The 22,857-nt window shown below is 45.8% G+C and overlaps 1 protein-coding gene across 1 annotated transcript in view; it reads left to right on the forward strand.

Annotated features, from left to right (window-relative positions):
- The window catches only part of LOC311101798 (IQCJ-SCHIP1 readthrough transcript protein-like), a gene marked incomplete at its 5' end in the record, with an annotated part of 205,425 nt that overhangs the window by 493 nt on the left and 182,075 nt on the right, over window positions 1–22,857 (forward strand). The window contains 3 exons of the mRNA XM_084142985.1: window positions 14,184–14,251; window positions 14,370–14,456; window positions 16,151–16,298. Of these exons, the coding sequence (XP_083999111.1) occupies window positions 14,184–14,251; window positions 14,370–14,456; window positions 16,151–16,298 (303 nt within the window). The remainder of the gene's footprint in view (window positions 1–14,183; window positions 14,252–14,369; window positions 14,457–16,150; window positions 16,299–22,857) is intronic.

Consider the following 22,857-nt stretch of genomic DNA (forward strand, 5'->3'; position numbering starts at 1 on the left):
TGAAATGCATTTGTGTTAATTATTGGTCTGTCGTTTTGTGTGCATGGGCTGTTTTCAGTTGGTTTGGTCATTGCTGGGATTGATAATGTGTGAAGAGTGGTCTCTGGGGAATCCAATGGGCGCACAGAAAAGCCTTCCTAAAATATAACAGAAACAGTTCCACTGGAATCGACTACTATGACATAATTTGAGTCTCATTCAACAGCTGTCTACTGTGCAAAAGGTAGCCTACAGTAAAGCTGAAAGTCTTCCAAGCACTCAGTTGCACCAAGTTACAAAAGCCCAACCCGTTGAATTAGGGCTGGGAGTTGTTCTTTCAGCACCATGGACAGCGAAGCCCCGTGTTGGTAGTGTTCTCTCTCTCTCTCTTTCTCTTGCTCTCTCTCGCTTTCTCAATTCTATTTCAATTCTATTTCAATTTAAGGGGCTTTATTGGCATGGGAAACATATGTTTACATTGCCAAAGCAAGTGAAATAGATGATAAACAAAAGTGAATTAAACAATAAAAAATGAACAGTAAACAGACTAATAAAAGTTCAAAAAGAATAAAGACATTTCAAGTGTCATATTATGTCTATATACAGTGTTGTAATGATGTGCAAATAGTTAAAGTACACACACACACATACTTTCCATGTCTTCCAACCGTCATTTGTTAACTGGCTTTACCAGTTAATGCATGGAACGAGATACGGTAGGCTTACTTGTGCATAGGATTTACATGAGGGTGACCAGCAGAGTTCTACCACTTTTGGTTCATGGGAGAGAAGACACACATGCATTTTTATTTCTATTGAAAATTATCCTGGTGATTAGCCTGAAAATAATGGGAACAGCTGTTGCCTAAACAAGTCTATATGCCGTGGAGGAATAACAGTTACATGACTCACACCAAAGTGGACAGTTTGACACACAGCGGAAGAGGAAACTTTCAATGCTTGAGCTGTTTGTCTGTGTGTGTCCGTGCGTGTGTCGGTGCGTGTGTGTGTCCGTGCATGTCCGTGCATGTGTGTGTGTGTGTGTGTGTGTGTCCGTGCGCATGTGTTAGCCTGCGACCAATCCACCTGGCTGCGCGCAGCTCGTGAATATTTAATACCAATGATGTAGTGCAGCGCATTATCGCGCGCCGGGGTATTGAGCGCACGCGCGCCCGAAAGCACTGCTCGATTCCGCATCTTCTAGCTCTGTGATATGTTATACTGGTGCTGGCAGTGTTGTGCTAATGCGCTTTTCGTCCCTCTCCACTTTGTTAGTTCTCAGTTATATAGGCTACTCGGTTGTTCCCACTCTCATTCTAGATCAATTCGGTTATTTTTTTTGCGTTCTGACGCTCCTGCAGGATAGGATAGTGGGCTATAGGATCTTCTAACTTGATATGGTCTTAGCAACTACAGACTGGTGTTAGTTACCCACAGCATTAATCCACTCAACAATAATTCATAACGGTTCCAGTCAGCAGCTGGCTAGACGCAAACGATTTGATTTGTATGTTGTAAAGAGTGAAGAAATCAATACCCTCTAGCCCCTACAGCTACCAGAGGATGTTTATACAGCCAAGACAATGAGGACCTGCTTAGAATACTATTCAGTAAATGTAAAAAAAATTGTGGATAGAAATGTGCATGTCATTGGGCTACACTGGAGAAAATGCACCTGCCTGTGCCTGAGATTCATGTGCTACACAAGGACACTGGGAACCGCATTCATCTATCCATCCTTCCATTACCAAGTAATCAATCGGACTGCAGAGTTTTACGGTCAGCAGGTGGTGTTGTTAACCATCTATACAGAGGTTATTTAAACAGGATTGGAAAGAGGATAACGCAACATGTTGGCCATGTTTTGATTTTCACTAGTCCTGAAGGACCAAAGTGGGTGCACATAACAGTCAGTAGGTCACAGCAGCACGCTTCTTGGATCTGAAGAAAGCTTTTGACCCTGTTCACCACCACACGCTCCTGAGAAAGCTTGACAAACTAGGCTTTGACAGCACTGCAATCAAGTGGTTCACATCATACTTCCAGGGGAGGAGTCAGTGCGCTAAACTGCAAAGCACGCAGTCAGCCCAGGTACCCGTGGGGAATGGAATACATTATAGTCATTTAGCAGACGCTCTTCTCCAGAGCGACTTACAGTTAGTGCATACATTATTTTATTTTTTCATACTGGCCCCCCGTGGGAATCGAACCCACAACCCTGGCGTTGCAAACGCCATGCTCTACCAACTGAGCTACATCCCTGCCGGCCATTCCCTCCCCTACCCTGGACGACGCTGGGCACAAGGGAGACAAGGGGGCACAAGGGAGTGTGCTTGGGCCCCTGCTGTTCTGTATTTACATAAATGACCTTCCACCAGTGCTGGAGGAATGCCGTATACATATATATGCAGATGACACAGTCCTGTACTATTCAGCTAATACCACCAGGGAGTGTGAGGAGTCAACGACATCAAGAGATCAGCAGCTTGGTTCGCTGACAACAAGCTCTCCCTACACCCTCAGAAGACTAAGGCAATGCTCTTTGGCAACTCACAAAAGCTGAAATACACAGGTAAAACTTTCACAATAACAGACGGACAAAACACTTATGGACAAGTAAACGCCATAAAGTACCTGGGGATGAAGTTGGACCCACAGGGAAACTACTGTCTGAGCTTGAATGCTCTAAAAAGGGCAAGGGACTTCGTCCCCAAGGACACCACCTTGACAATTTCCCACACCATTATAACAACTCACCTGGACTACTGTGCCACAGTATGGGTTCCCACCCTACGCCAGTGCAATAAGACCGGTCTTAACCAGCTACAGCGTATCCTCAACAGGGCTGCTCGTATCATGACCGGGCATTCACGGAGGGAACACATAAAGACAGGTTATTCTGCAAAATGCTGGAATCGAACAACTGACGGTCAGGATCCATTACAACACCCTAGTGACTGTTCTTAAGGCGACACAGCACAAACTGCCTGAATACATGTCAGACCTGTTCAGGTGGGAGTCTCCACCCATCCACCGGGGGCGCACCAGAGTAGCAGTCAAAGCATATGACCAATGGCACAACCGTCAGTGAAAAACATGGCCTTTCAAGGCAGTCTGCAGTTCTTTGGATCATTGTTCTGGAACAAGCTGGACTTATCCACACGACAGCTAACTAGCATGTCCGCTTTCAAAAGAGCAGTACACATAACTGTAATGTGAGCATGGTTTTATATGTATGCCACCGCGTATGATGTGTGTGCTTCTGTGTATGCTGGGATATTAAATTTGTCCCAGCCCTGTACTAACACACCTTTTTCAACTGTAATATTAAACCCTTGTCTACAGCTGAATCAGGTCTAGTGCTGGGCTGGAACAAAAGTCTACACACAGCACACTCTGTTGATCAGAGGTGAAGAGCACTGGTCCACTGTATCCCATTGAAGATGTAGTTAGTGAGTTTACAGGATCCATGGCCGGGAACTCCTGCATAGTGGAGTTGGTATGGTAGTGAGATCTACTGTAAAAACCTATATTGTGTGAAGGAGGGGGTCATATTTCAGAAGTACATTATCGTCTCTCCATTTCCCGTGGAACTCCACTCTGCTGAGTGCCGTCTGTGCCAGCTGAAGTGCTCCAGGATTGAGTCTTAATAACCTGTCAGCGGCCCGCAAACACATACATCTCCTTTGCTACACTGACTGAGCGGGTTACTGTCTTAATAACGTGTGTAACAGTGTTTCTCATACGGCAGGCAGATGACTAAATTGTGCTCTCGGACTCTCAGAGTGATGAAGCTGATCTCAGTGGAGCATCCAGTCATCACACACACACACACACACACACACACACACACACACACACACACACACACACACACACACACACACACACACACACACACACACACACACACACACTCCCCTTCCACCAGTCTTTTCCCAGCCCTTTTCCTGGGAATGCAGTGCTCACTGACATTGAATTCCATTAGCATGTCTTGGAAGACTTGGAAGACTGGTTTGGGCTAAATGAGTGAGCTCAGTCTTTGATCACTGTGAGGCTCTCTGGCACTGTGTGAAACTATGCAGGTCTGCCCCTCCTCTCTCTCTCTCTCTCTCTCTCTCTCTCTCTCTCTCTCTCTCTCTCTCTCTCTCTCACTCTCTCTCTCTCTCTCTCTCACCATATGTTTACCAAAGCAGCTCTCCACTGGCTAATGGCACCAGGGGAATAGTCCAAACTGCTCCATTTTGCATTTTGATAGACCATATGATCATTTTCTCACTCTCTCGCCTCTTCCATCACCCCACCCATCCCTCTTCCTCTCTACTCCCTCTTCCCTTTCTCCCACTTTCTCACTCCCCCTATCTCATTCACCCCTTTTCTACTCCTTCCTTCCCCCTCACTCCTCATCAACTCTTCCATCTCCGTCCTCTCCTACCACCCCATTCTCATGCATCCAGCCTGGATATGTGTGTGTGTGTGTGTGTGTGTGTGTGTGTGTGTGTGTGTGTGTGTGTGTGTGTACTGTAAGTATGAGTTTCAGGGGACCAGATATCTCTGAAATGGATCCATAAAACCAGGGCTATCTCGAACCCTTGTGAAAATGGGGTTGTCTCACCCTTGATGAACTGCTTAATTATAGATATGAAATGAATTCCATATCTGCATGCGCAATGCCATCTCCAAGGTGAGGCGGTTCCTTATCGCTGCTTCCTTGATCAGTTTCCCCTCCCTCCTTGGCCTGTCTATTGATGTGTGTGCGACTGCCGCTCTATCAGGGGATCCTGGGAACCAATGTGGGCTATTACACACATGTCATCCTGTCTGTCATCTGATCTGTCTTTCTGTCTGTCCGTCCATCCGTCTGTCTCCTCCCTCTTCCTCACCATGCAGAGATGTTCCTATTGACACAGAGAGTGGGACTAGGAGGAATCTCATCTATCCACTGCTGTTGTTTTATCTCATGGCCATTACATTCAAGGGGCGGATTGCCTTTCATCCACATTAATTATTCCAGTCTCCACTCAAGCCCTGTAATCATATGATTATGTCCATTAAATGTACATATACCTCTTAGTAGAAGTGATTGCGTTCTAAGAGACCCTTTTCCCACTCAGAAACCATGCGAGAGTAAGTGTTGCATTCCATACATCCGCTCCTGCCAGCGCTGCTTATGTAAATTGATTTCCAATTTTCCGATTAACGAGCATCCCTACTGATACAGCTCTTTTCCCTGATTGGACATTTCCCCCGGCCGATAGATAGCCATGACACATATGCTACATCGCTTCTATCACTAATGAAATATAGCAGTCAAATGTTTGTGAGTGTGTGTCGTTCTGTTATCCTGTGTGTTTCTATCCATGTGTAGAGTTCTTCAGTGTGTGTTCTCTTCTTCTGTTCTCCTCGATGTAATAAACATAAAATCAATCACATTTTATTTATAAAGCCCTTTTTACATCAGCAGATGTCACAAAGTGCTATACAGAAACCCAGCCTAAAAGCCCAAACAGCAAGCAATGCAGATGTAGAAGCACAGTGGCTAGGAAAAACTCCCTAGAAAGGCAGAAACCTAGGAAGAAACCTAGAGAGAGTCTCTGAGGGGTGGCCAGTCCCCTTCTGGCTGTGCCGGGTGGAGATTATAACAGTACATGGCCATTAAGGCCAGATTTTTCTCCAAGATGTTCAAATGTTCATAGATGACCAGCAGGGTCAAATAATAATAATTTACATTTACATTACATTTTAGTCATTTAGCAGACGCTCTTAACCAGAGCGACTTACAGGAGCAATTAGGGTTAAGTGCCTTGCTCAAGGGCACATTAACGTCATTTAGCAGACGCTCTTAGCCAGAGCGACTCACAAATTGGTGCGTTCACCCTATAGCCAGTGGGATAACCACTTTACAATTTGGGGGGGGGGGGGGGGGGGGTTAGAAGGAATACTTTATCCTATCCCAGGTATTCCATAATCACAGTGGATGTAGAGGTTCCAACAGGTCAGTACATCAGGAGTAAATGTCACTTGGCTTTTCATAGCCGGGCATTTAGAGGTTGAAATAGCAGGTGCGGTAGAGAGAGAGAGTTGAAAACAGCAGGTCTGGGACAAGGTAGCACGTCCGGTGAACAGGTCAGGATTCAAAATATCTTATCTGTTATGCAATGGTGTTCTATAATAAACCTGAACTTGAACTTATGTTCATTAGTGTGTTCTGTTTTCTGTTCCCATCATTCTGTTTTCTTCTCAACAATTCACCCGTGTGATGTGTTTTCCTCGTCTCTGTGTGTGTGTGTCAGGGAGAGGGGACGACACCAGTGTCTCAAGGGCATCCACCAAACCATTCCTCACACACTGTGTGTTCACGCATACTCGACTTTTCGGATGCGTATTTCCCATCGATCTCTCTGATAGAACTGGGCCTCTGAGAAATTATGATTTTAATAACTCATCAATTAATGGGCGGGGGAGTCGCTGGTGTGTGCAGTTTTTTTCCCTCTCTACTCTTCCTCCTTTCTTTCCTCCCCTCTCACTGCCTCACTGTTTAATTCAAAGCAGTGTAATGTAGCTTGTTTAGAGCCATCTTACCTCCTCTATATAATGTATTAAAGAGAAATAGATCTATGGTTGCTATCATTGGCCCACATATCACATTTCCTGTAATATTCCTATAAACAGTCCCTCTGAAGTTATGCATCTAGTCTTACTCTGCTCATTTGTTACCCACTCATCTCTCTCTCTCTCTCTCTCTCTCTCTCTCTCTCTCTCTCTCTCTCTCTCTCTCTCTCTCTCTCTCTCTCTCTCTCTCTCTCTCTCTCTCTGCCCTCTCGCTCTCTCTCTCTCTGCCCTCTCCCTCAATTCAATTCAATTCAATTCAATTTCAATTTAAGTGCTTTATTGGCATGGGAAACATATGTTAACATTGCCAAAGCAAGTGAAGTAGATCGTAAACAAAAGTGAAATACACAATAAATATTAACAGTAAACATTACACTCAGAAGTTCCAAAAGAATAAAGACATTTCAAATGTCATATCCAGGCTCTGTCGTAGCCGGCCGCGACCGGGAGACCCATGGGGCGGCGCACAATTGGCCCAGCGTCGTCCAGGGTAGGGGAGGGAATGGCCGGCAGGGATGTAGCTCAGTTGGTAGAGCATGGCGTTTGCAACGCCAGGGTTGTGGGTTCGATTCCCAAGGGGGGCCAGTATGAAAAATAAATGCTAAATGACTAAAAATGTTTATTTTATTTTATTATGTATATATACAGTGCTCTCTCTCTCTCCCCTCTCTATCGTGCTCTCTCTCTACCTCCCTTCATGTTCATATCTGTTACATCCATTGGGTCTGGGCCTGGCTGAAGTTGACAGTCAATCAGTGTCATCAAACACAAGCCAGACTGACACCTCCTCAGAGACGTGTGAAAAATGCCACTCCCGAAATAACCAGGCTGAATCTGAGTTCATTTATCCTCCTGACTGGGGTAATGGTAAACACAAGGAGGAAAGAAAAGTTAGACTAAAAAGAGTTGTCTTTGTGTATAACTGGTCGTATTCATTGTTAAACAGGATCAGGTCAGTCTTGTTAGGAGGGTTTGAGCACACAGAGCAAACCAGAGAATAAAAACATGTTGGAAATATTGGTTTTTATTTACAGTGCAGCCTATTGATAACAGTGTAAAAGTGAACCATGAATAGAGGAAGGCATACATAGCCTGAACAGACACTCACAAAACGGGCTAAACCATTGGCACCTTATCAAACTGGTAGCTTTTTAAATATACGGTCAAAATGCGCATAACAAAAGCAAATAGACACATGAAACATCATCAATAATGATAACTGCAGTCACTAGCTAAAGCAGAATGGAATATCTGCAATGGAACAACATTTATCCAAAACGGAATATACCAATAGAATTACTGACATCACCACCCAACATAATGAGGAAATGTAGCCAAACGGCCTGTGTTAATATAGAGCGGCATTGTGCGGTGAAACGTCAGAAGCCATTCAAATTCAATGGAAGGAAAGCAAAGAGAAGCAGGGATCGTTGAGGGAAGCAAGCATGGGCTGAACAGGGCGGGACTAAAGTTGGGGAAAGCTGATTATGCAATTCCTCCGCAATATCGCAACGCGAGTGACCAAACAAAGGTCACCATAGCTTCCAGACCCTACTAATGGCTGTTGATAGCTAGCACTACCTAGCACCCACATGAGGGTGAAGCTAGCGTGGCTAGGCGAGTGCTGCTTATATAGTAAAATTCCCCTGTAACAGTGCATTTCCACATTACATTTACGTCATTTAGCAGACGCTCTAATCCAGAGCGACTTACAAATTGGTGCATTCACCTTATAGCCAGTGGGATAACCACTTTACAATATGTTATTTATTTTAATTTTTTTGGGGGTGGGGTAAGGGGGGGGTAGAAGGATTACTTTATCCTATCCCAGGATTTCCTTAAAGAGATGGGGTTTCAAGTGTCTCCGGAAGGTGGTGAGTGACTCCGCTGTCCTGGCGTCGTGAGGGAGCTTGTTCCACCATTGGGGTGCCAGAGCAGCGAACCGTTTTGACTGGGCTGAGTGGGAACTGTGCTTCCGCAGAGGTAGGAAGGCCAGCAGGCCAGAGGTGGATGAACGCAATGCCCTCGTTTGGGTGTAGGGACTGATCAGAGCCTGAAGGTACGGAGGTGCCGTTCCCCTCACAGCTCCGTAGGCAAGCACCATGGTCTTGTAGCTGATGCGAGCTTCAACTGGAAGCCGGTGGAGTGTGCAGAGGAGCGGGGTGATGTGAGAGAACTTGGGAAGGTTGAACACCAGACAGGCTGCGGCATTCTGGATGAGTTGTAGGGGTTTAATGGCACAGGCAGGGAGCCCAGCCAACAGCGAGTTGCAGTAATCAAGACGGGAGATGACAAGTGCCTGGATTAGGACCTGTGCTGCTTCCTGTGTAAGGCAGGGTCGTACTCTCCGAATGTTGTAGAGCATGAACCTACAGGATCGGGTCACCGCCTTGATGTTAGCGGAGAACGACAGGGTGTTGTCCAGGGTCACGCCAAACCTCATTGCACTCTGGGAGGAGGACACAACGGAGTTGTCAACCGTGATGGCGAGATCATGGAACGGGCAGTCCTTCCACGGGAGGAAGAGCAGCTCCGTCTTGCCGACGTTCAGCTTGAGGTGGTGATCCGTCATCCACACTGATATGTCTGCCAGACATGCAGAGATGCGATTCGCCACCTGGTTATCAGAAGGGGGAAAGGAGAAGATTAGTTGTGTGTCGTCTGCGTAGCAATGATAGGAGAGGCCATGTGAGGATATGACAGAGCCAAGTGACTTGGTGTATAGCGAGAATAGGAGAGGGCCTAGAACTGAGCCCTGGGGGACACCAGTGGTGAGAGCACGTGGTGCGGAGACAGATTCTCGCCACGCCACTTGGTAGGAGCGACTTGTCAGGTAGGACGTAATCCAGGAGTGAGCCGCGCCAGAGATGCCCAACTCGGAGAGGGTGGAGAGGAGGATCTGATGGTTCACAGTATCAAAGGCAGCAGACAGGTCTAGAAGGACAAGAGCAGAGGAGAGAGAGTTAGCTTTAGCAGTGCGGAGAGCCTCCGTGACACAGAGAAGAGCAGTCTCAGTTGAATGACCAGTCTTGAAACCTGACTGGTTTGGATCAAGAAGGTCATTCTGAGAGAGATAGCAAGAGAGTTGGCTAAAGACGGCACGCTCAAGAGTTTTGGAGAGAAAAGAAAGAAGGGATACTGGTCTGTAGTTGTTGACATCAGAGGGATCGAGTGTAGGTTTTTTGAGAAGGGGTGCAACTCTCGCTCTCTTGAAGACGGAAGGGACATAGCCAGCGGTCAAGGATGAGTTGATGAGCGAGTTGAGGTAAGGGAGAAGGTCACCGGAGATGGTCTGGAGAAGAGAGGAGGGGATAGGGTCAAGCGGGCATGTTGTTGGGCGGCCGGCCGTCACAAGTCGCAAGATTTCATCTGGAGAGAGAGGGGAGAAAGAAGTCAAAGCATAGGGTAGGGCAGTGTGAGCAGGACCAGCAGTGTCATTTGAGTTAACAAACGAGGATCGGATGTCGTCAACCTTCTTTTCAAAATGGTTGACGAAGTCATCCACAGAGAGGGAGGAGGGGGAGGAGGATTCAGCAGGGAGGAGAAGGTGGCAAAGAGCTTCCTAGGGTTAGAGGCAGATGCTTGGAATCTAGAGTGGTAGAAAGTGGCTTTAGCAGAAACAGATGAAGAAAATGTAGAGAGGAGGGAGTGAAAAGATGCCAGGTCCGCAGGGAGTATAGTTTTCCTCCATTTCCGCTCGGCTGCCCAGAGCCCTGTTCTGTGAGCTCGCAATGAGTCGTCAAGCCACGGAGCAGGAGGGGAGGACCGAGCCGGCCGGGAGGATAGGGGACATAGAGAGTCAAAGGATGCAGAAAGGGAGGAAAGGAGAGTTGAGGAGGCAGAATCAGGAGATTGGAGGGAGAAGGATTGAGCAGAGGGAAGAGATGATAGGATGGAAGAGGAGAGAGTAGTGGGAGAGAGAGAGCGAAGGTTGCGACGCGCATTACCATCTGAGTAGAGGCAGAGTGAGTAGTGTTGGAGGAGAGCGAGAGAGAAAAGGATACAAAGTAGTGGTCGGAGACATGGAGGGGAGTTGCAGTGAATTTAGTAGAAGAACAGCATCTAGTAAAGATGAGGTCAAGCGTATTGCATGCCTTGTGAGTAGGGGGGGACGGTGAGAGGGTGAGGTCAAAAGAGGAGAGGAGTGGAAAGAGGGAGGCAGAGAGAAATGAGTCAAAGGTAGACGTAGGGAGGTTAAAGACCCAGAACTGTGAGGGGTGAGCCATCCTCAGGAAAGGAACTTATCAAGGCGTCAAGCTCATTGATGAACTCTCCAAGGGAACCTGGAGGGCGATAAATGATAAGGATGTTAAGCTTGAATGGGCTAGTGACTGTGACAGCATGGAATTCAAATGAGGAGATAGACAGATGGGTCAGGGGAAAAAGAGAGAATGTCAACTTGGGAGAGATGAGGATTCCTGTGCCACCACCCCGCTGACCAGATGCTCTCGGGGTATGCGCGAACACATGGTCAGACGAGGAGAGAGCAGTAGGAGTAGCAGTGTTTTCAGTGGTAATCCATGTTTCCGTCAGCACCAAGAAGTCGAGGGACTGGAGGGTAGCATAGGCTGAGATTAACTCTGCCTTGTTGGCCGCAGAACGGCAGTTGCAGAGGCTGCCGGAGACCTGGAACTCCACGTGGGTCGTGCGTGCAGGGACCACCAGGTTAGAGAGGCAGCAGCCACGCGGTGTGAGGCGTTTGTATAGCCTGTGCGGAGAGGAGAGAACAGGGATAGACAGACGCATAGTTGACAGGCTACAGAAAATGGTTACAATAATGCAAAGGAGATCGGAATGAAATGAACTAAACATCTGGGAAAGCAAGAGAGCGGGGCCTCCCTCACTTACGTTTCACTGAAACACCCAAATATAACTCTCCCAACTTCCACCTCAGAAACTATAATTGTTGTAAACTACAGATGTTCAATGTTTTCTAGGAATAGACTAACTTAGTTTATTCAGCTAGCTAACTTAACACGATCATTTGGATCATTTGGATAGCCACGCTATCTTCGCCCTCATATGGGTGCTAGCAAGCTAGAAAGCACGCTAGGTATAAACAGCCAATCCAGTAGGGGCTGGACGCTATAGTGAGCTTCGATTGGTCAATAGTGTTGCGATATTGTGGAGTATTTGCATAAAGTTCGGCTTTCCCTAACTTTGGTCCTGCCCTGTTCACGCTCCCTTGTCCATTCTCGCATTGCCCAACAGCCCCCCCCCCCCCCCCCCCCCCCCAGCCCACTTCGCTTCCCTCCATTGAAAATGAATGGGGCTCCGTTGTTTCATCGCTCCCATCGTGTTATGTGGAAATGCACTGTAATGCGTGTACACCCTTTTTTGAACAGTGGTGCGACACACAACGATAGATGGCGAACAACGAACACAGGTTGTGTTTGAAATAACTCTTTACATGATTCAAGAAATTGATACAATGTATTACAAAGAAGTTGTTTGTGTAATCTGTTATGTGCACACATAAACAAGCGCTACAAAGTTGACAGATTGTTAGAGAGTAGAGAGTTATGTTTGTGTTTAGTGCTCGGTGGAGATTTCAAGTAAAAGTTGAATCTCTCATGCAAGACATCTGAGTGCGTTCAAAGATACTTTTGTTTTAATTTAACACATGGATGTGCACCTCAACAATAGGCCCACTTGTTGCAACACCAGACAAGCCTACAGTTGGCCCTTCCCAGCATTTCTGAACATGAAATCCCTGTTGGCTGGACTGAATGGAGAGTGAGGAGCATTCAGAATAGCATGATTCAGATAACAGAAAGGAACTAGATATTCATACACACACGCACACACACTTACAAAAAAAAACACATGTAAGAAAGAATTACACAAAACAAATAATACAAATTAATTTTCACATTAATTTTTCATATGTGAAAACAAACATTTCAGAGGAGTCAGACGTGGTTTTCAGACACATTAAGTTTTACATGGATTTTTCACGTTAATTATGTGTTTATTTTTCACATATTCTATGTTTAACATGTGTGTGCTTTTATAACCGTCGGGATTAGAACCCAGGTCTCTCCCATGAGAGAAACCAATCTCTTTCCCATAAGACCAAGAGGGCAGACACTGGGTTTCTCTTCCAATGTATTTTTATATTTCTTTAACCTCAATGTCAACTTGTTTGGACATCGCATTGTTGTTTTAGCTGTATAGATGTATTTATTTATTTAGGATGTTTTCGGACAATGTGATTAATCACAATTTAAAAAGATGTGTACACTAAAATTACAAAAAGTTAACTTGAGTTAACTTGTAAACTCTGACAGCCCTAATTCAGAATAATCTCTTTGTGTGTGTGTGTTAGCAAAGTGCAACTTGTTGGCAGTCAGGATCTGCTGATGCCAGAGAAGCCACAGGGACCAAGCAGGAGCCAGTCAGGGCCCAGTTGCCTGGGGCCAGTTGCCAGGGGCCAGCCCCGTCTGTGTCTGCCAGGCAGAGAGCCTGTGGGTGCGGTGCCATCCCCCTCTTCACTTAGACAGGACATACAGATGGATGCATTCATGAAGCCGCTTCACTACATCTCTCCCATTCACTGACCTATGAGCTCTACCAGCAGACAGGGCGCATACTGTGTGTGTGTGCGCTCACAAAATAAAATGTGAAATTGTGTTTTCACATGTATTACATTTAGAGTTCACATGTTAACACCATCTTTTCGCATGTGAAGGGAGCATAACATGTTTGAAAAACATTAACATGCATATGTGTAAATCTCACTTTCACATGTAGAATTGCAAGTTCACAACAATCATGTGAAAACCCTATAATAATAATAAGTTGGGTGCTTATATTTGTCCTGTTTCACACATCTACAAATATGTATTATACGCAAGTGTGAAATGGAAATGTTTTCTGCATATCCCAACTCCCCGTGAGACACCCTGGGAAAGTTGGGTCATGACCAGGGTCAGCCATTATCAACAGCAACCCTGGAGCAATTAGGGTTAAGTGTCTTGCTTAAGGGAACATCGACAGATGTTTCACCTTGTTGACTCAGGAATTCGAACAAGCGACACTTCAGTTACTGGACCAAGGCAGTAACTGCCAGGCTACCTGCTGCCCTATTTCACCCCCACACGTGGACTTTTCTTACTTCTGAAACTGCAAATGTGATTTTCACGTGATTGTTTTTCACATGTGAACTTGCAATTCTACATGTGAAAGTGAGATTTACACATGTGGAGTGTTCTTACATGTGAAACTGCAGATGTGTGTGTGTGTGACTGTGTGTTTTGACCCTGCTTGCTATCCTGAATGTTCCTCACAGATACCATCCTTTCTGCGCAGCTATCTTCTTGGTCATTATCGAAATGTCTGCATTATCATTCCAACAAGAAAACAAACTGAGAGAATACAAGTTTCAACAAACAGACAGAATAAAGAGTATGTAGTTGTGTTGTCTCCCTCAGTGCTCTACCAGACAGTGTGAGTAGGTCATATTAACGTTCCAGACAGACGGTGGAACACCAGGACAGAGTTATGACTGAATCTTGCAGGAGCATTTTCATCTTCCCTCTTATCCTCCGTTCAAGAACGAAACGCTCATGTCTTTCTGTGATCCTGTGTAGGAGGAAGAGAAGAGGTACCATCGCTGTTGCAACCATAGTGGAGGACAAGAAGTGCTTAAGATGGAGAGGTAAAAAAAACTTTAACCAACCGTCTACTCGACACAGCAGTGAATGTTATTTTCAAGTGCCTTAACACTGTAGGGGTCCCTGGCCCTGACTGTTCTTCCACTATGTGTATCACTGTAGAAATGTTTACCTGAGGAGTGAGGAAGAGGATGACAACAGTCCTCATTGCATGGAGCAGCAGCGCTACTGGGAGACCAAGGCCATTGTGTGAGTACCACCTGTAGTGCTGTACTGTGTTTAATACACACCACCAGAAGGGGGCACTGTGGAGAGAGAGAGTGGGGGTAGTGGCACACATGTAAATGGGGGAAGTGTTTGTAAATGTTTTTTTTTGTATTCCTCCTTGTATGTAATAGTTTGTGTATGGTCAAGTGTGTCCGCCTCTCCCCTCTGTCATTGTGTATGCCTGTCGCCTATCCATTCCCAGGTGTGTGGTTGTAGTGGTGATGACATCAATCCCACCGTGGCCTTAAACCAATTCACCCTTTGATTGGCTTTCTACGGCAGGATCAGAGTTCATCGGCGTCTGTGTGAAGCCATAACCTACCTTTAACACTATTTGAGAGGAACATGAACCCAACCTTTATAGCTGTTGTTATAGGGGGTCAGCTATCGCCCCAGGCTGCCTGCTCTGGAAGGACTAGGAGGGTGAAGTAAACACATTTAGGAGGGCATGGATGGAGAACAAGAGGTATGGGGGGATAAAATAAACACATTTGAAGAGGGTATAGAGGTAGAGAAAGGGATGGAGGGAGGAAGGTGGGCAGAACAAGGGTTAGAGGGGGGTACATTCATTGGAGGGGGTATGAGTGGTGGGATGGAGGGAGGTAGAATGAGAGGGGGGTATAGAAGAAGTCAGGGAGGTGGGCAGAGTAAACCTATTGGTTTTGAAGCGGTGGGTTATGGCTTAATTCAATTTGTTCCATTTGGCTCAGCTGGCTCCCTGCTCCACTGGAGATGAATGTGTTTCTCCATCGGGTAATTGATCCTACACATCACCCTGGAGCTAGGGGTATGAGAGAGAGAGAGAGAGAGAGAGAGAGAGAGAGAGAGAAATACAATATGCCACACTATGATGTGGTTATCAAGCCTCTCTCCACTCTCTAGAGGGAATCACTGGATACAAGGGCAGTGATATGACCCATAGAACCCAGCAGACACACTGTCCTCACTCTATCATGGGCTCCATTTCCCCTTAACCAAAGTTAAACTTACTCTATTTCATCTTGTCCTATAATCCATACATCTGGATGTGCGTCACTTAAGGGCTGTGTAGAAATGCCCACAAGATATCCTCTATGTGTGGCGGTCGGTGCCGTTTAAGATCAGGGAGGACCACTTTTAAAATGTGTATGAACATGGCCTTATTTCTATTACAGCATATTGGATGACTGTCATTCATATTCCATTCACCCAGCGCAATGTAACATCGATAGGTTTAGGCTACTACATGATACTCATATTTGCCCTATACCCATCATGAGGTTGCTACAACCTAGCCTACAAATGAACGGACGGAAAATAGCTGTCTTCCGGCTACACCATGGTGCTACCCTACAGAGTGCTGTTGAAGCTACTGTAGACCTTCATGGCAAAACAGTGTGTTTTAATCAGTTATTTGGTGACATGTCCATATATTTAGTATAGTTTCATCTAAAAAGGAAAACTTGTTTAATGTTTAATGTCCTCCCCTTCCTCCTCCGAGGAGCCTCCACTGTGTGTGACCTTGAGCAGTGAGAATGTCAGAATGTGCTTGTACAATATATAATGATACTGATATTGTGGTCTGTACAGTTTTATCTATATTCCAAAAACAACAGTACAGGCAATCTCACATTTCAGTTCCACATTTGACCTCTCCTTATGTGTGATTTATATATATTTTTTGTTTTTCTACCCAGAATTCAGCGGGCCTGGCGTGCCACCCTGTACCGCAAAGAGAGCTGGCAGGGGGACTGCGAGATCCGTACGCATCATCAGCGTGGGACGAAGTCGCTGGAGCCCTACCAGATGGCTGTGATGGATGAGTTTGGCCAGGACCTCTCTCTGGTAAGAACAAGAGTTTCTGGTGGAATGAATGAGCAAGGTCGGTTGAGCTTTCTCTGCAAACTATCTTGTGTGGGCAGCAGAGCTTGGTGGCATAAGTCCTATTGGAGAAAATAAACAGACGGATGGATGAAAAGGAAGTGTATTTACCTCTCTCAGCAAACTAACTGGTGAGGGCCTCAGCTGTTGGTGGCATGAGGAAAAGGAGGGTGGATGGATGGATGGATGGAGGGTATAAGGGAGGTGCGCGTAAGTCTGGGGCACGGCGGGGGTGGTGGCGGCGTAGGATGTGATGAGTGTTGGCGAGGTGCCCAGATCCTTAATTAGACGTTAATTAGGTGAATTTGCAAAGTTGGTTGATTGATTAATAAAGTGCCTCTGCTCTTGTCCTCGCCCCCCTCACCCCCTCCCTCCCCGCTCACCCCCAGAGAGTGTGGAGGGGAATTAAACAGTGCTCACAGGGCATGGCAGGAAAACAACAGGCAGGGAGGAAAAACGACATCACAGGCTGCAGATCAACAGAGGAAAACAGGGGGAGGAGAGGAAGAAAGAGGGTATAGAAAAGGGTAGGCGGAGATAGAGGGACTGTCATGGGAACAACAAAAAGGAAAAATAGAGTGCTTTTGAAGATAGGAGGGTAGAGAGAAGGGTTAAGAAGGTGAAATATGGACAAGGGGATAGAGGGAAGGGGATAGAGGGAAGGGGTTAGAGGGAAGGGGTTAGAGGGAAGGGGCGGGAGGGAAGGGGTTACAGGGAAGGGGAAAGAGGGAAGGGGATAGAGGGAAGGGGTTACAGGGAAGGGGTTAGAGGAAAGGGGATAGCGGGACGGGGTTTAATAATAAAAAATATTAATATGCCACTTAGCAGACGCTTTTATCCAAAGCGACTTACAGTCATGCGTGCATACATTTTTGTGTATGTGTGGTCCCGGGGATCGAACCCACTACCCTGGCGTTACAAGCGCCGTGCTCTACCAGCTGAGCTACAGAGGACCACAGGGTTAGTGGGAAGGGGTTAGAGGGAAGGTGTTACAGGGAAGGGGTTAGAGGGAAGGGGTTAGAGGGAAGGGGTTAGAGGGAAGGGGATAGAGGGAAGGGGATAGAGGGAAGGTGTTACAGGGAAGGGGTTAGAGGGAAGGGATTAGAGGGAAGGGGATAGAGGGAAGGGGAAGAGGGAAGGTGTTACAGGGAAGGGATTAGAGGGAAGGGGATAGAGGGAAAGGGGATAGAGGGAAGGTGGTACAGGGAAGGGGTTAGAGGGAAGGGGTTAGAGGGAAGGGGATAGAGGGAAGGGACTAGAGGGAAGGGGATAGAGGGAAGGGGATAGAGGGAAGGGGTTAGAGGGAAGGGGTTACAGGGAAGGGGTTAGAGGGAAGGGGTTAGAGGGAAGGGGATAGAGGGAAGGGGTTACAGGGAAGGGGTTAGAGGGAAGAGGTTATAGGGAAGGGGTTAGAGGGAAGAGGTTACAGGGAAGGGGAAAAAGAGGGAAGGGGAAAGAGGGAAGGGGATGGAGGGAAGAGGGAAGAGGAAAGAGGGAAGGGGATAGAGGGGAAAATGGGAAGGGGTTAGAGGGAAGAGGATAGAGGGAAGGGGATAGAGGGAATGGGGAAAATGGGAAGGGGAAAATATGGAAGGGTAAAGAGGGAAGGGGTTAGAGGGAAGAGGAAATAGGAAAGTGGGAAGGGGTTAGAGGGAAGAGGAAAGAGGGAAGTGGTTACAGGGAAGGGGGAAGGGGATGGAGGGAAGGGGAAGAGGGGAAAATGGGAAGGGGTTAGAGGGAAGGGGATAGAGGGAAGGGGCTAGAGGGAAGGGGTTAGAGGGAAGGGGTTACAGGGAAGGGGATAGAGGGAAGGGGCTAGAGGGAAGGGGTTAGAGGGAAGGGGTTAGAGGGAAGGGGTTAGAGGGAAGGGGTTAGAGGGAAGGGGCTAGAGGGAAGGGGCTAGAGGGAAGGGGTTACAGGGAAGGGGATAGAGGGAAGGGGCTAGAGGGAAGGGGCTAGAGGGAAGGGGTTACAGGGAAGGGGATAGAGGGAAGGGGCTAGAGGGAAGGGGTTAGAGGGAAGGGGTTACAGGGAAGGGGTTAGAGGGAAGGGGATAGAGGGAAGGGGTTAGAGGGAAGGGGTTAGAGGGAAGGGGCGGGAGGGAATGGGATAGCTGGAGCCACACGTTAGATATAGATGGACATACAGATGGACAGAAATATTGTCCAGAAATTACTTCAATCAACAGAGAGGGGCACACTTCCCCACACCTTTTATTGCGAAAGTTATTGAGAAAGTTTGTTAGCCTAAAACTAAGGGAATAAAGTATCTTTCTGCTGGGCTAGCACAGAAGCTTTATTGTCATTTGTCCTGTTTATTTCTGCTTGGCTAGAGATGGTACACAACAATAATTAGTCTGCAACTGTCCACACCTACACACACAATGTGTGTTCGTGTGTGTGTGTGTGTGTGTCTATCTGAATGTGTGTATGAGTGTGTGTGTGTGTGCGTGCGTGCGTGAGTGTGTGTTTGTGTCCTATGAGACATTGTGAGGCAGCAGATGGGCTGTGTCTCCTGTTGGAGGCTTCCAGTAGTGTTGGAGATATTGTGTTGTTCTAGTCTGTTTGTTCTGGATGAGCAGGTTTGTTCTTCATTAGTACACCAGCAGATGTAATATAAAATCCCCTTCATTAGAGAGAGGTAGAACAACTGTAGCTGAATAATGACACAACCTCTTCCTCTCTATGGCACTGTTCTTACCTGGCTGTTTGGGGGGGCGCTATACCGCACCCCCCCCCCCCTCTCTCTCTCTCTCTGTGCGGTGGCTGTGATGCTATCTCAAGGACACATCCATCACAGAGAGGCCAACACTGCAGTGTGTGTGTGTGTGTTTATATGAGCCCTGATCCCTAAGGGACCTTGCCACTGGCCTGGAGAGAAGGGGATGTGAAGGGAGGGGTTCTAACATACATAATGCATTATACAGTACATGGAGCAGGGATACAGAATAACACACACATTGATACAAACACAGCCAGGTCCAAATAGAACGACAGAAATACACTAGATACTGTAGATACTATAGAGAAACTCAAACATAACTCACCAATAGCTACTGTAGTTAATTTCATTATCATAATAGGCACACCTAGACACACACTGATTCTCAGAACCTTGGCTTTTGGAGATGTCAAGGTTTCTCCTCTTTATCTATATACTGTATTGGTGTGTGTAGTGTACACACTCAGCCCAGCCCCTATGTATTATTTACAGCCCTAACGGGGCCAGGTCTGTCTAGCTGATAGTAAATCAATGGGTTGACGATGGAGATGCTGCTGTGATGGCTAGCCTATGGGCTTCCCTGCTGCTGACAGCTCCGCCTATAAGAGATCAACCTCTCTGACATTCACACACACACACAGGCATGCACACACTCAGATAAAATAAAGTTTTAAATAAAGTGAGAAGCGTTTATGGGCTGGGTTGATTTTAGCTATATTCAGCTGGTGGATTTTTACACACTCAATATATGACAGTACTGACAATGTCACAATGTCTGCAGTGTCCGTAAAAAGCTGGAGTGTGTGTGTGTGTGTGTGTGTGTGTGTGTGTGTGTGTGTGTGTGTGGAGGGCGGCGAGAGCAGGGATCAATGCCTGTTGCCAAGGTATGTTTGGTCATCTATTTGTTTTTTCATGGTGGAAAAGTGTTTGAGTAAGCATTCCTGGAGTACGTGTGGGAGATCACTCTCTCGTCTTTCAGACCCCAGCGTCTAAGCGATGGCTTCTTTTTCTCTCCCTCCTGTCATCCCTCGCTCTTCAACACACATGCACGCAGACGCACACGAACACGCACACACACACACACACACACCTTAGACTCCCACCTCTGCAGACAGACACAAACAGATTACTAGTTTTATTGGTGTCAGTTGAAGGCACATTATAAAGCATGAGTAAGTTATTTCAGAAGCTAGCAGATTCATTACTTACCAACAACAGCTGCAAATCCCAATAAAACTCATTTCATAAAAAAGCCCATTTCATAAAGAATGTTACAAACTGGACTATGCTGTATTTAGTGACTTACTTTGAAGAGATGGTGATTGGGTTTATATAGGCATTTGGCGTCTAAATAGGCGTTTGGTAGTCTAATTTCAGTGTACTTGTCTTTAACTGCCATTTCCCGTAAGTCAGATTCTTCCCACACGCCAACACATTTTCCTCAGCTTCAGAAGCATCTGCATTCACCAAATGTTGTGTGCTTATGCTTAGATATATTCTCCAGACTAGCCCAGAGGGAATTGTTGATATGTTATCAATTTTTTATTCTAGATAACATTTTATTTGGGGAAAAATGCACCAAAAATGCATTTTACGTACATTTCTTAACAAAACCAAAATATTTAAGCTGACTTCATCCAGTGTCCAGAAAATTATATTTGCGTCTACATTCAACTCGCAAAGTTGATTGTGATATGATTAAGAGAAAAACAATTCCCTATTAGGGTGTGGTGCCTGGCCTTAATAGCTATTTGCCTATTAGCTTATTTACTGTCAAACCAATACCAGAGTCCCCCTAGCTTACTGGGCTGTTTCTCACATTTGGATCCTTTGGAGGAAACGAGATGGTGCACATAAAGTAAAGACTCACATACAGACATTTGTGAACACACACTCATGCACGCGCACACACACATATACACACTCTTAAGGTCTATAAAGTGATGCTCCAAATTAGCCATTGATTTTTTGAGAAACCATTGAGGGTAGCTGGGAGATTTATCATGGGCATATGGTAGCGAGAGCAGAGAAGTCATATTTCTCAAGGAAAGGAGGAGGAACAGATGGAAAAAGGGATAGAGGCAGGAGGTCAGAGTGCTGGTATGATATGGAGGATATGTGTGAATATTAGTCTAATAATAACTCTGCATTAGAAGCTCTGGGGTCCTGATGTAGAGGTAGAGGTAGATCTGGAGAGGAGTGTGTGTGTGCCTGTGTCTGTGTCGGTGTCTGTGTGTGTGTGTCCCAGTTCTGCTTCATCACTGACCTGTCCCACCCATTCTGGAGATTTATGTAGACTATTACAGCTCAAGATCAACACACACACACACACTGGCACACTTGCAGACATACACACACACTCACACATGTGGGTGTGGTTAATGTTGGGTCTCCGATTGAAACAGAAACAACATTTTGCTGTTTTTAAGCTAATTTCCTGCAATTCTACACATTTTGCCATGGGGCGAAGAGAAAGGGTTTCAGTATTAAAGCAAATTTACTGCAATTCTATACATTTTGCCAAGGCTTATGCCATGATCTTATGCTGTCTGTATGACTCAAATATAACAAAATCAATGGGGGCCCCATGCTATGACATTTTTGGAATTTTAGATTCTCTCTGACTGTTTCTCTCTAGTTTTTATTTTGGTGATTGTTAGTTCTCAAAGATGATCTTATTTAAAAAATATATACTTTTCTATATACTTTCTATCTGGTTTTAATCGTTCACCTTTACGCAGATTTTTTTTTACCATCCTGAAAATTATATATACTTATTTCATTATTTTGGGGGGAAGGGTGGCAATGCTGTTAAATGAATATAGGGGAAACACTGGTGGTAGAAAGTAAAGAGGTATAAGAGAGGGAAAAGAGAGTAGGGGAGAGAAGAGGATGAGATGGTGCTGAAGACGGTCACTTTTCTATAATGTTAAAGGGCAATTCCAGCACTTTTCAACCTCAGATTCATTATATCCAGCACCAAACCAATGTCTACACACTGTATGTGACAACAGCATGTTTCTATGATCTGTGGTTAGAAAGATAAGAAGAAAAAAACCTTCAAAAAGTTTCTAACCAGAGTGAGGGTATTTTCTTGCTTCCCACGTCATCGTGAATCTCATAGTGTTTGAAAGTCACTGTTTTTAAAATGTTTTAACTTTTGATGATCTCGTCTGGTAGAATGTTTTAACTTTATACATTTTCTACAAAACGTAGAAATGCGCCGTTTTCACATATGTAGACACTGGTAGTGTTCTGTAGATAATAATGAGGTTGAAAAGTGGTGGAATTGCCCTTTAATGAAGTGAATGTGTGTAGATTTAGTCACATGTTAAGCATAACCGCTCTATACTGGATCCTATATTGAATGAAAGTAGATGCTGTGCTTTAGGGCAGCCTGTGCCATCCTTTGATTGGATATTGTGGTTTACGGCAGCCTGTGTTTTGATTGGATGCTGTACGTTACTACAGGCTATTGGAGGTTTAATTTGGTTGTTTAGGAATAGGAAGCACTACTCCCTTAGCTCCTATTACCAACACACTCATAAACCAGCAATGACACACACACACACACACACACACACACACACACACACACACACACACAGACACACAGACAGACAAACAGCAGCAGTAATAATGCTCTGTTACCTGAGGCTGCACTAAACTGTTCTACTACACCCTCCCCCCTCCACACACACCTGCACACACGCACACACACGTGCACCAACACACACGTGCACCAACACACACACACACGTGCACCAACACTTACCCCCACCCTCACTTTTCTACTCCCAAT

This window comes from Coregonus lavaretus (genome assembly GCF_964263955.1).
Source record: "Coregonus lavaretus genome assembly, chromosome: 26".
NCBI classification, from domain to species: domain Eukaryota; kingdom Metazoa; phylum Chordata; class Actinopteri; order Salmoniformes; family Salmonidae; genus Coregonus; species Coregonus lavaretus.